General features: G+C 38.4%; 1 protein-coding gene across 19 annotated transcripts in view; it reads left to right on the top strand.

Moving 5' to 3' along the window:
* The window catches only part of ZNF438 (zinc finger protein 438), a 53828-nt gene that overhangs the window by 11172 nt on the left and 28784 nt on the right, over positions 1-13872 (top strand). For 6 of the 19 annotated variants that reach the window (XR_010469947.1, XM_065050603.1, XM_065050591.1 and 3 more), the window contains exon 4: positions 2468-2606. The exons of the other annotated variants lie outside the window; for them this stretch is intronic. Coding sequence is in view for 1 of the 6 variants with exons in the window: in XM_065050603.1 (XP_064906675.1) it covers positions 2491-2606 (116 nt within the window). In the remaining 5 variants the exon portion in view is untranslated. The remainder of the gene's footprint in view (positions 1-2467; positions 2607-13872) is intronic. 19 annotated transcript variants of the gene reach the window in all.

A 13872-nucleotide genomic window follows, 5' to 3' on the forward strand; every position in this document is an offset into this window, starting at 1 on the left:
GACCAACGTGCAAACAATGTTGTGTGCTGTGAATAGATTTGTATCAAGTTTATAGGCTTCAAAATTGTAATGGCTCATCTACTGATGCAGGTTTTTGGATGCCAACTTGTGTGGATGTTGTACTGCTGGATATTTAGTCTGCTGTAGAGACAGACGAATTTAGGAAAAGTGACTTTAATTTCAGAAGAACGTGTATTGACTGGAAGAGTTAGTTCAGTTTGTTTTTGCAGATCACCAACCTTTAGAAGTGGGATTAAGTTAAGTACAGGAGAAAATGAAACTTTCCCTTGTCTCCAGAATGAGGTCATGGTGCTTTCAGCTTCCATCTCAGTATAATAACAGAAAATATAATTGTTTTGTAATTCTGTTTTATCTCCTGAAGAACAGGAGTTACAGTTACTTGTGCAGGCCATAATGTCACAATGACTTTTTTGCCTTCTTGAGTGTTACTTCTTTACTGCACCGTATCACCTTATTTGCATGTCCGTGCTCGAAATTCTCGTGTGTTGCTTTAGTATTTCATTTTCTTTTTTCCCCCTCAGTTTTATTTATTTAACAATTGCACTCTGCTCAGTGAGTAGCTGAGTAGAATTCAGTCATGCAGGAGCTGGTTGTGCAGGCGGCGTTAGTGACGGCAAAGGGCCGCCGGAGGTGTGAAGGCAAAGGAAAGGAAACAAAATAGAATCCAATGGAACAGCTGAGCAAAGGACGAGTTTGGTAGTATAGGCAGGTGAAGAGGAGCGCTCCAGTGGCAAGGTGGAAGAAGAGAAGCTAAAATGCAGTAATGCAATGTGTGATGATGCTTTTCTGATGTGTAGTTTTCAGAACAACTTAAGAAGCATGTTGTTTAAATAAGATGATTTATTCAATTTTTTAATTGGAAAAGTATCTTTATATCTCATTTTTGGGTAGCTCAGATTTACACTAGTACTCATTTCAGGTGAGCTTATTATTTTTGTTTAATGAGAATATATTCATAGTTTAAATCAACAAAGTAATAAAAACATTGGTATTTTGTTACTTTATTGCTCATATCTTGTCTGTTCAGGTGTATGTGCTAATACTTTGCAGCATTATCTGTTGGTAGATATAAAGGAATACATATTTCCTTAGTTGGGAGCTTAAAATAGAGTCTCTTGCTTCATTAAAATGGTTCTGAGGTCTGTGTGAAGAGCGTGCATGTGTGGTCACTGCTCACTTTGCAAAATGCACTTGAATGCTTTGTAACTAGATTGAGCTACAGTCAGATTACCTAAGTTTCCCCTTACTCCTAGAGGACAGAAATGGTTTCACCAACAAATACACAGGGTAGCTTGAGTGCATTCTGTTGAGCTATGGGGTTTATTTCAGAATTTGGAAGATTCTTTTTTACGGAATAGATAACTGAGAGAGTTAGCATTCTTGCTTGGGTAATGTACTATTTGTTTTGGAAGGAAGTTTCCCATGACTAAATAAGAACAAGATGTTTGACCACCTTCTAGGGAGGAGGCTGTTTGGTCAGCATAAAATTAAAAGAAAAAATTCAGAAGAGACAACTGACCTTTCTTACATGGTGTTTGAAATGTTTTCATGTGTCTTCTGGACTTTAATTATACTGCATATAAATGGCAAGAAGAAAGACCAGAGGTTTTGTTCTTTTCTTGGAAATATAGCTTTATCACATTGTTGGGAATTTATAGCTTAGTAATATAGTGTTTTTTCCATTCCCGCATGTTGCAGTTGGTTTGTACAGCCTCATAGTTTGGCAGCCAAGTGCTCACTTTTTCATGATTTTTTTTTTGGCATGAAAGGGTTACTGTTCACATTTCCTGTGTAATTCCTTCTGATCTTGCTGGGCTGTAATTACTTTCTTGATGTTAAACATTCCCAGGCTCCTATAACCTCCTAGCCTGCCTGCACTGGCCAAGTCTGTCCCAGGTGATCATGTGGGCGAACCTCCTGTTTTGAAGGATAAAAATCTCTCCTTCCTGTGTAAGATAGGCTACATACTCATTCCTTTGCTCTACAATCCCAAGAGAAATCTTTTTAAAAATAATAATAAGGTAACACATCACTCTTTCAGAGTCAGCTCTAGCAGCTAAATAGATGACAAATCAAGTGTGTGGGTTTAGAATTTGCTGAATCTTGGTTGAATGACTGTGAGTTCACATTAAAGATTATTATTTCTTAATACATTTGGAAAATAGGTTATGACATAAAAAAGACCGATTTTGACTGTAGCTTTTTCCTTTTGACCATATATTTGGCAAATCATTTTAAGCTTGCTTGAATGTAGAACTACTTAGTTGAGCCTTCAGGATTTTTTTTCTTTGGAGTTCTCTGTAATAGCTGCATATCTTACAAAAAAACAAGAGGATATTTCTCACCTCTGTCTTTCCCACACAGTTCAACTATCCCGTGTTTCTTCTGATTTTCAGTTTGTCATATAAAAGCAGTAAACACAAGGTATTATTTTGCTTTTAAATAGAAGTGACTGCATACTTGTGAAGAATGTTGGCTTCAGAGGTGTGGGAACTGCAGTGTTCTGTTCTGCAAAGGCACTGGAAGGTCCTATGTGCCACCGCTTGCGAGTACGCGGCTGAGGAAAACATGCAGGCCGACTCAATGTGAGTGATAAAGTATGATTCAACTTTATTGCCCGAGATAGCGTGCATTTATACCAAATACCATAATTATGCATACTTGTCTCTATCTAATAGGCTAAGCACTAAAAGGTTACATTTACTTACTCCACCTACTTGGGTTTAGCTAGCTATGCGCATCCCGCATTCTTCTGACTCTTATCTCTTCAAGGATATCCTGACCCTGCCTTAGTTAGTACTTTTCCGTTCCCCCCTTTCCCACGGCCTAATAGACAAGCTAACTAAGGCCTACTTATGTCAATTAAAATGGGCTCTGCTCGTACAGTTGCTCGGTGGACTCATGTCCAAGCTCCTTGAGCCAATCCCTGACAACCGCTCAGCTGCTCTTCAGCTTTAATCTGGAGGAGCCACCTGTAAGAATGCCAGTGAAATTTGCTTTCTATGACCTTACTGCCTTTTCTCTCAGTGCCAAGAAAGGTGAAAGATGGCGATGACAGGGTTTTTTTTAGGTTGTGAGGAGTTGTAATGCGCTGATATATTGACATTGGTGGGCGGTATTTTCTGACAATGTCAGAGAAAGTAGCTGGAGGTTCTGTGCACCGTTGCATCAAGAAGTAGCCCCAATTTTGATATTTCATTCAAGAGTCATCTCATTAGCTTATTATCCTATAACAGATAATTTTTTTGGTCATAATCCTAGTCTTATTGCCTTATGCATTTAATTGACTGCTTTGTGAAATTCTCAGGCTGCAAGTGACTCTATTTTGTTTAGCTGTGGCATCATGCTTGTAACTCAGATATCTTCCCAGTAACTGACTGACTGAAGTCTCATGAATGCATAACTGTGTGTGAGCTCAGTGTGATTATACTTGGAAGAAAAAGTAGTGTAGGTAATAAATTGTAGCTGTTTGAGCCCCTTTCTTAATTCAGTTCTCATGCATACCACTACCTGTTCTTTTCTGTATAAACAGAAGTCAGAGCAGTTGATGTGCATGTTGTTAACTGAGCTGCTATGCTAGCAAAGGATAGGAGGAATACATTTTAGTGAAAATGTCTTTTTAATTTTTATCAGGAAGTCTTCTTGAATTTGATGGCTTAGTTATAATTGGAATACAGTCATTATGCTGCCCAGTTCTTAATTGCATGCTGTATCATATAATTGGGAACATGCCTGTCAGATATGCCTGTTATTGAACCCAGAGGTGCTTACTGGCGTATGACTCAACACAGAGCAAACCAGTCCTGGCATAAAGTATTTATACAGTAGTCATATGGAGGAATAAAAAAAACCCAAACGATTCATAACAAACAAAACCAAACAAACACCTCCCCCCAGCCCCAGCAAAACCAACAAAAAAAAACCCAACCAACCAACCAACAAACCCACAAAACCACAACCATGAAGGACCAAGTAAGTATAACTGAACAACCAGAAGAAGACAGTGCTGATGTCTTGATTAGACTGTTCCGTTGTCATTTCATCGTGGCCTGTATGTGATCTCCAAGTACCTGAGATTTTGTAGGAAACTTCATTTGAAGAGGGCTTAACCTAAACACATCCCCTTGGGTATGCAATCAATACAGTGCAAGCATTCTAGGCTTCCTGTGCAACTAAGTGCAGCCGGGTGGTAGTGTGTTGGTTAAAGCTTTTGTTCAAAGCAGCTTATTTTTGACTTTATATTATGAAAACACTGATGAATTTAGCGTTAGTTGAAAGAGAGTACAGCTGTAGTGAAGCCTGCTTTCCATCTAATAGGTTGTATAGATTGTCTTCCCTTTCTCTTTTCCTGTTTAATTTTTTCTCCTGCTCAGATGAAGACAGTGAGGAATTACTCGTTATATTTTAATTAAAGGTAACCTGTTTTGAATTTACTTTGTGAAGTGCTTAGAATGTAACTGACCTGGCTCCGTTATAAATTTCACCTTTGCAGTGGAAGATACCCTGAGTGGTAATGAATCTTCTTCTATGAAAAATGTGTGGTTTCAGAGTCCTACATAAATTACCTCCTGGTTTTTGTGTAGAGGGGATGTTACAGAATGTAACCTGGTGCTGTTGATCTTGTGTGTGTGCGCATGTTGATCTTCTAGTGGTTTAACTTAAAACTCTTTTCAATTTAGATGTCTCTAATGTACTGGAAGCAAGGTAGCTGTGATGCAGGGAAGAACTGGACCTAATCTTAAGTGTGTTTAGTGCAGAGAAAGAAGCACTTTGATTTTAACAAGCTACTGTAGATTTAAGGAATAATTTGAATTAGGTGAGTTTTTAAGCTTTCAGACAATGTAACCAACTGTATTTTTATATTCAGAGTTCTAGAAGTTCTCTCCTTGAGAAGACATGTAAATTACTGTTATGACAAAATGCATAAATATGTCTAGGATTTGATAGTAATTAATTCATTTCACTTATCTAAGGCAAGATTAAGTGCCTCAGTTTGAAACTGGCTATAAAAAGTAACATGTAAACAAATTTAACCCACATCAGGTGTAACAGCACATTTCGTACAACTGCAGGCACTTTGTTTTTAAATGCAATGGTTTCTCACTTTTACCGTTCACAAACTGAAGTTTAGTCACAGGGCACCTCTTGACTAGATTTTCTAGGGCATTTTTATGTCTCTGGCTTTCTTGAGTGACTTGAACTGTATGTAACAAAGTATCACGTACTGCTAAAATGTTGATTACCATTCTGATAAAGTTATCTTGTTTACCACTGATGCACAGAAAGAATGATGACTCTTGAGTTTTCTTGGATTTGTCCTGTTTCAGCACATGCCATGTATCCACTGATGGGAGAATCTCTGAACACGTGGTCTTTGTGAAACTGTCTTCCAGGGTCTTTTTTGTAGATAACTCGATTTCCTGAGCTTCTTACCCGAGAGTTCCACAAAATTGACTTTAAAATTGCTTTGTGTTGCATATCAGCTTTTTTGTGGTCTACATTTCATCTTTGGTTCTTTGTATGTATGCACACATTTCATACATATATATTCATTTGTAAATGTATCAACACTGATGTTTTTATAGGAATTGGCTATAGTCTTTATTCTTAGATAAGTTAAGCATGCATAAGGTCTTTAAATTACGGCAGTCCTTTGTACACTGTGTATGTACTGCATTTTAATTCCATCTGTCTGCTTCCTGTATATTTAGTAATGCTTACTGACTTGATGCACACATTTTTGTTGTTATTTATTATTTAATTTATTTACACATTTTCATTCCTGGAGTTCTATATTGATGCATCAGGGAGAAAGAGAGGTGAAACAGGAGCAGAGATCCAGTGATGAAGGGGGAGAGGATACTGTGGTAGCACAGTACGAGGTTTTAGAAATCAGTAGTATCGAAGTTAATTTGAATCATCATTTATTTTGAAAGGTTCATTATTTAACAGACACATATGTTGGAAAGCAAAATTAGTAAGTTGGAAAAGGATGTGCTAAAAGTAATGTGTTCTTGTGGGTACACGTTATGGAATCACAGAAAAAATTAGTTTGGAAAGGACTGCTGGAGCTCATCTGCTCAAACACCCAGCTCCAAACAGGGCTGCCTTCAAAGGTGGGTGAAGTTGTCCAAGGTCTTGTTTAGTGAGTCTTGATTACCTCCATGGATATTCCACAGCCTCTGGATGCCCTTTTCCAGTGTTTGACAGCTTTCACTGTGATTTTTTTTTTTTATAATATCTTGATTTCCCACATGGAAGCCTGTCTGTATCCTCTTGTCCTTGTCTTGTGCAGCCTGAAGGACAGTCAGTCTGCCCTCATCTTCCACACACCCTCGTTTTAAGTGGGTGAAGATAGCAGTAGGATCCCCGCCTTAGCTTTCTGTTCCTGCCACTGCACTCGGGTTCTTGGGTTTGTCTGTGGGGAACCCGAACGTGAGCGCAGCGCTGTAAGTGCAGAATAGGTGGGAGTATCCAGTTCCCTCAGCTTCCTCTTTTATATTTATGGAAACCTTTCTTGGCCTTTCACATCCCTTGCTAGTTGCAATTCCTAATATTTTTTTGTTTACTAGTTCTGTGTGCGTGCCCCGAGCAATGTTTCTGTATTTTTTCTGTTAGTTGCTTCCTCTTCTGCCGTGAGTGTGCTTCTTTTGTCCTGCAGCTCAGTTAGGAGGACTCTGTTCATCTGTCGTGGTTTCTCCCACACCTGCTGCATGTCAAAATGCTGGACCGTTCTTGTACTGAGATGAGGTTCACCTTGAATATCAACCAGTTCTCCAGAGCTCCCTTATTTTTCAGAGCGGCCCTCTCAAAGGGGTCACACTAGCTAGCTTTCTGAACAAGCAGAAATGTTTCCTCAAGTCTAGGGCTGCGGTTTTGCTGTTACTCTTGATTGCTTTTCTCAAGATCTTAAGATACACCATCTCCTACAGCCAAGGCTGCCATTGACTTCCACATTCCTGACCAGTACTTCCTTTAGTCTCCCCCTGTCACTTTGGAAGACTGTGTTAGATGATCACCCTATTCTCCCTCCTAAAATGTTTAAGCCTTATTATAAAACACTGGCAGCATGTAGTAGGATAGAATGTTGGAAAATTATGCAATGCAGCTACAGTTTCCAGTTCTTAGTACGAAATAATGTTTTTATGACCCAAATGTTAGAAGAATTAAATACTCTTCTTCCTATTGTTGCCTGAAAATGAAAATGTTTGGCAGAAAAGCCTGAAAATATTCTTGAAATGTTAATGGAAACAAATTTCTTAGTTTGTGAAAAATGTGTATGAGAAAGAAGAATATAATAGTTTCTGAGACTGTGTAGTTGCTACTTGAGACAAACATCTCTCTTCTGTTACACTGCCCACTCAGAATTTCTTGGTTTGAGCACTGCTTGTAAGGGGAAAAACAGCTATCCTGGGTAAAACTGCCATCTTTTGTTTAAAAACTGAAATGGGCATGATTTCTGTAGCTTAAAATTAGATAATACTCGGCTAGCAAAAGCAACCGTGCATTAAAGACTTGGCACTGAAAATAGTAATTTCAGATTCGATGTGAATCTACCACTGTAATAAGTTGGTGTACTGTTGTCTTGGACATGGTGATCTGCACAAACTGTTTTAGTTTCTGAATCACACCCATTGAGGGAAAAAAAAAAGTTGTTTATATGAAATAAAAGAAACCATTGCATGTGTTCATATTTGTTAATGAATTTCAGGTGGCATTACTTTGTTCTATAATGGGAAACAAAAAGGTCAGGCTACTGGGGTGACAATTTTCGCACTTCTAATATTTAACGGTTCTGGTTTTTAGTTTCTGGGCAATTAATATACTTTTGGAAGTATCTCTTTTCAAAGTTCACAAAATATGCATCCAGCTTATACTTGCTCACCAGATTTTTATTAAGTAAAATAGGCAGTGATTTTTGAAGGTAAAAAACCCTGTAAACACCCTTGTTCTCTGCAATTTATTCATGTTTACAGTAGTGTAACAAGCAAGATCCCAGGTGGCTGTTATTTCTGACCATTTACAGAAAGCAAGCAAGTTCACTAAAGGAAACAGCTTATTTGCAGTTCTTACTGACTAGTTAAAACATTTTCTGTTCCCCATAGATAAATATAGGAACAAAAGATGCCTGACAGGCTTAGCTGATGTTGAGTTTTGGTGCCCAGTTTACCACATTTAGAGACCACTACTTAGCAAATGAGGAAAAGTGGTTTAAGTGTAGCGATAGAGTTGCTGGCATTCTCTCTGTTCCAAGACAAGATGAAGCATCATGATGTTTTTAACATTTGAGATGAAGTACCCCCAGAATTTTTTTAAGTTGTGTGTATATTTTTAAGGCTTTTGAATTGTTTGGTTTTAGATGAACAGTCACGGAAACCAAGAACTTTAAAGACACTTTACGATTTGAAAGGTGTCAGAAAACAGGAGTACACTGCATGTTTATTATACGTGTGTTTCCTCTGTGTAGAAAGAGGTCTATTCTTGCCACCTGGTCTGATGCCCAAAGTTTTGTACTTTCTTTGTGCTCTGCTAAATGGATATATATTGTCTAAATTTCTTACTTCTCGGAGGTTTCTTTTAAAAATCCTGTCTAAAACTTTGCATTTCAGAAACTTAAAGCTCATTCTTCCATCTGCATAAAATGAAATTGGTTTTTAGTCTGGGGATTTTCATCATCTTTAAAGGCAATTGGTGTTATAGCTATTGCAGAGGACAGTTTTGCAAATACTTACAAGTTACATGTTTACGTAGCCTGAAATACTGAAAAAATGAGTTACCTATTTGTCTTTAGAGAGAATGGTCATCAATGGAAATACCTTTTTTTTTTTTTTTTGATTAATCAGAGGACCGTGAGTTTGAATGGAACTCTGTCTTTGCCATCCCATGTTTCTTTTTTAAGGTTAATTCAGTTCAGACTTGTAGTGTGATCATTGACATTTACATGCTATGGATCATGAGGCCTGCATGTAGTAAGTGAATTCACACAGATCAGAAATATCTGTAGAAGAAAAGTAGGAAATGTATTTGGCAGTTATCACCATTGTTTTTTCTCTCCCCTTCTCCCTTTCCGCACTCTAAAAAAACGCAGTTGGGCTGGATGAATGAATTTTGATGCAGGAGAAGGTGCAGGTTGTTGGCACGTGCCTGGTGCGCATGTAAGAAGTAAAAACCTTACAACACAGATATTAAGTTATTTTAGTATTGGTGAAATACAAATGGACTTTACAGAGAGAAAGTGAATGTGATAGAAATAATACTCAGTGTTTTCTGCTTTGCCGCAAGGGAGGCATTGATTTTTATTTTTACAGAAGGGCATTCACTAATGTTCTTTCCATATTAAACTCTTATCTAAATCTTTACAGGATATCATGTTCTTTGTCCAGGCTTGTATATTTTTGCTATTTAGTTCTAATTTTAAAAGATAAAGCACAATAATAAATTAAAAAAACAAAACTTTGTTGTGAAAATGAGAATAGACGCTAATAACTTGTATGTTGAAACATTTTTAATGAGCGTTTAACCCAAGGACCTGTGTGAAAACTGAAATGTCACAACAAAACCTTGTAGACCTCTCTGTGGTTTTGTATATTAAACGTTCTGTTATCTACTTCAAGAGTTGTCACAATTCAGGAGATGAGTGGTACTGTGTGAGTGTTTTAACTGACAAAGTATATTGGAGGCTTTTTATAAATGTAATTGAAATCTAGAAACATGAGTAGTTCCTTAAAACTTGTTTTGTATTGAATGAAGGAAAATTAAGAGAATTAAGATAATGTATGGGAAGTTTGTACTGGTAAATCAAATAGCCACTGATCAGTTTCTGAAGCTTCTAAAATGCTTGTTCATACATAAATATATGACAGTTTTCTATAAAATAAATCCACTTTATTCTGATTAATTCTGTACAGGTTTTCTTTCTGATGCCTGTAGAATATGTAGTGCAGAGTGTTAGGAACTGTGACATAACTTAGCATGTTAGGAGCCAAGAGCAAATTCTGCGTGCACATATCTCCTGCTTTAGTCTTTAAAACAAGAGCAAACCTGAAAAGCAAGGAATACTTAAGCATAGGAATCTGACTAAGTTGGCAATTGCTTGCTCATTTAGGTACTCCCAGAGCAGTTCTTCTCTTAGGAAACGTGATTTGTTTGGTTAAAACAAGGTAAGAAAGGGAGTGAAGTTAGCAATACAGTTTAAAGAATGAGGAGCTGATGGTGGCAAGCACTACTTGGCTTGGAGGCAGTTGGTTAAGGAGGTATAGATATTAATAAAAATATGTGGGCAGTAGAGTACAATAGAGTTCTTTAAATATAGAGGGTGTTCTTGAAGGATACAGAAGCTTAGTAATGATATAAGTCCAATAATGGGCAAGGATGATAAATTTCTGCTGTGCAGAAAAAGGCACAATTTTTCAATAAATATTATGTTCTGTCTTCAGAAGGAGACTGGATTATGCTTTAACATCTCACCACCTCCATCATTAGTGATGGAAAGAACATATCACTGTACCTGCAACTATTAATGTTAAATGTTTTTAAATCTGCACTGACACCTACAGATACTAAAAAAAAAAAAAGCTTAGAAGCTATATGAATTATTAATTTTCATTTTTAACAAATCATGGAACAGTGGGGAAAATCTAGAAGGCTGGAGGGATATGGGAACTAATGTGCCCAAATTTAGAAAGTGTAAGATGTGCACCTTGAAAATACACAGAGTAGCGTGCTGTCAGTGGAGATTTAAAGAATTTTATCATTAATGCTGATCAGAAGGGGCAAGTCAGCTCCAGCCTTGCACTGCTGCGTGACGTTACTCCATAGAAAGGCCATTACATTTGCCTTTGCCCTTGTTGAATTTCACAGGTTCCTGGTAGCTGTTTCCTCCACCCTGTCTGGGTCCTGAAGAGGCCCAGCCCCCCAGTTCCCCATCTCCTGTGGGTCGCACACGTGCTGGGAGTGCACTCGGCTGCGTTGTGCAGGTCATTAATAAAGACGCTTAGCACTGTTGGTGCAGGATCGATCCCAGAGACATACGACTGGTAACTGGTTTTCAGTTGGACTTCATACCACAGATCACCACCACCCTTTAGCCTGACAGTCCAGCTGGTTTTCCATGCTCCTTAACGTGCACTTTCCAACACATATCTCACCAATTTGACTGTGAGGATACTGTGGAGATCATGTCAAAGACCTTCATAAAGTCAGGATGAACGACACCCACTGTCCTCCCTTTATCCACAGGATTAGTAATCTCATCACAGAAAGTAGTTGGTTTAGTCAGATATGATTTACCAGCCCTCTCGCTGCCCCTCACATAGCTGGAAATGAATTCTAGGCAGCTTTGCTCCATACCTCTCTGTGGACTGAGATTAGGCTGGTTGACCTGTAGTTCCCCAGATCATCTTTATTGCCTGTCTTAAAGACACATGTGCAGTGTGCCATTTTCCAGTTTTTAGGAAACTCCCTTCATGCCGTGACTTTTAAAAAATGTTACAGTCCATCCTTGCAGGAACACTGACCATCTCCCTCAGCACTCTGGGTTGCATCCTCCTGGATTTGTACATGCCCGGTTGTCTTAAGCATTCGCTTACTGAGTCGCATCTTCGTCTACTTTGGTAAAGTTATGTTACCATAGTACCTCAACCTTTTCCATGCCTTTTGTGACTTGGGCCCCTTCACCATTAAGCTTAAGGCACACATTTTCTTCTGCCTTTCTTTTGGTGCCAGTGTACTTGCAGGAGCCCTTCTGGTCACCTTTCCTATCCCTGCCTAGTTTCAGCTCCAGGTGAGCTTTGCCTTTCCTCACTCTCTCTGTGCATGCTTGAGCAGTGTCTCAAATAGTTAAAACTCTACTGAAATTTAGAGACACTGAATATGACTACCAAAGACTTGACATGACTCAAGCAGTATAGGTGTCCCACAGCATGTTTTTTTTATGGGAAATTAATGAAAAGGTGCTGTGTGTCAAACCACAGAAGCCTAGTTGTTCTAAAAGCTTGGTCATGCTTCATTGTTTTTTCTCTTGAAGTACTAATTCAGTTTGGTCTTGCTTAGTTTGAGATTTAACTGAATGAATTAGGAATACAAATATCCTTAGGAACAGAAGGCGAAGCTGAAGACCCATAGAGAAAGAAGAATGTTCCCAGGGTTAGCATAGTCTGTGCACCACAGCTGGTTGCTGGACAGTGGCCAGGAATAATTTTGACATGTTTATTTCACATTTTTTCTCCATGAACATGTTTTGAGGACACTTCATTAAGTATGTCCCATAGTCTTTGAAGCTCTGTGTCTTTAAACATTTTTCAAACAACAAACAGGGTGGTAAATACCAAAATGAAAATTATATTGGCAAGGATTATTTGCACAATGGAAACAACACAAGATAAGTGAGTAAAGGCGAACTAGGACAGGTTAGACTTTGATTTAATCTTTTTTCTGTGTTTATCTGTGTGAAGGTTTTTGTAATAAGAAGGTATGTTTCATCAGTAACATTGTGCTGACAGACAATAATAAATCCTGCAGAAAAGTTATCATTTAAGCAAGTAATGGAATATGGATATATGCTTTGTCTTGCAAGTGTTGTCCTGTATACTGTGTGGTGAATGGCTTACCCATTTGAACAACAGCTGCTATTTTATGTTGCTTCTGCATCATGCTCATCAATGAAGCAATGTCACCACATCTGGATGAGCCTGTGGAATATTTTTGTCTATCTAAATTTTACGATTAGTATTAAGAAATGTGTTTATACCTGATGGACTAGAAAACGTACTCTCCTATGTTCTGATTTGTTCTTAAAACAAATGCTGTATCAGTCACTTTGACCCAGTCATTGCTTTGTCAGTTGGGTCAGACCTCCATGAGCTCCCAGCCAGGGAACTGGGGCATTCCACACAGGAGAATCCATCGAAGCGGCAACAGCCCTTTCCCAGAAGATGAGAGGGATATGACTGTATGAGCAAAGGATGCGGGTGAGCAGCTGAGTGCCCTGTTGGGTCTGTACACAGTGGTTTGGGGAGGTGGGTTCCGGCTGCACTGCCTGCACTCAGCTCCCCGCTGGGCTGGGGCTCCTGTGCCTGCAGCTTCCACAGGGGCCCCACCGCTGCGTTCTGTGGCTGTGGGACTCCAACTGCCCTTCATTTTGAGAGATAATTTTGACTACATTGGTTGTGTGTTGGGAATTCTTTTGACCTACAAGTATAAAATATTCTTTAACAATTAAGGTACTTACTGTCACAGAACTTGTATAAAATATTGCCTTTTCATTTTTTTGCTAAACTTGGAACTCTGAGTTTTATGAAGGTGTTTCAGTGAGATGCTTTAGTTTGTATACTTAATATTTGATGATTCTTCTGATGTAGAACCGTTTATTTATATGCTTTAAGGGTGGAGGTCTCATAGGATTTAAGTTGCTTATACCAGTCTTTAGATTTTTATGGGGTTTTTTAAGTGTGATCTGTTAAGTACACATTCCTTTCTGGTGAGTAGGATCATGTTTGAAAAATATAGGATATAATACATAGTTGGGCAATCTTTTTAATGTTTTAAGAAAATCCAACTATTGTGTTTTCATTGCTGGTTTTAAAAGTATATGTGTTCTTAAAGTGTACTGGACACTCAGCTATCCAGCAAAAAAGGCCCTTGGACCTGCAGCACAGTCTGGGTTATCAATCTTAGAGCAGAAGTTTGGGGGTAGAATCAGTCTAGCACAAAACCCGTCAGGACAGTTCTTAGTACAGCATCTGCTTAGTTATCTGGTATATTTTTCAGTACAGGACAATCTGCAGGTTGTGTGTCACAGTAGTTAGACATTCTTAAGTGAATTCTTCTTCTTCTGTAGAATTTGGAGGTTAT

This window comes from Columba livia, chromosome 2, assembly GCF_036013475.1.
Source record: "Columba livia isolate bColLiv1 breed racing homer chromosome 2, bColLiv1.pat.W.v2, whole genome shotgun sequence".
In the NCBI taxonomy this organism is placed as follows: Eukaryota; Metazoa; Chordata; class Aves; order Columbiformes; family Columbidae; genus Columba; species Columba livia.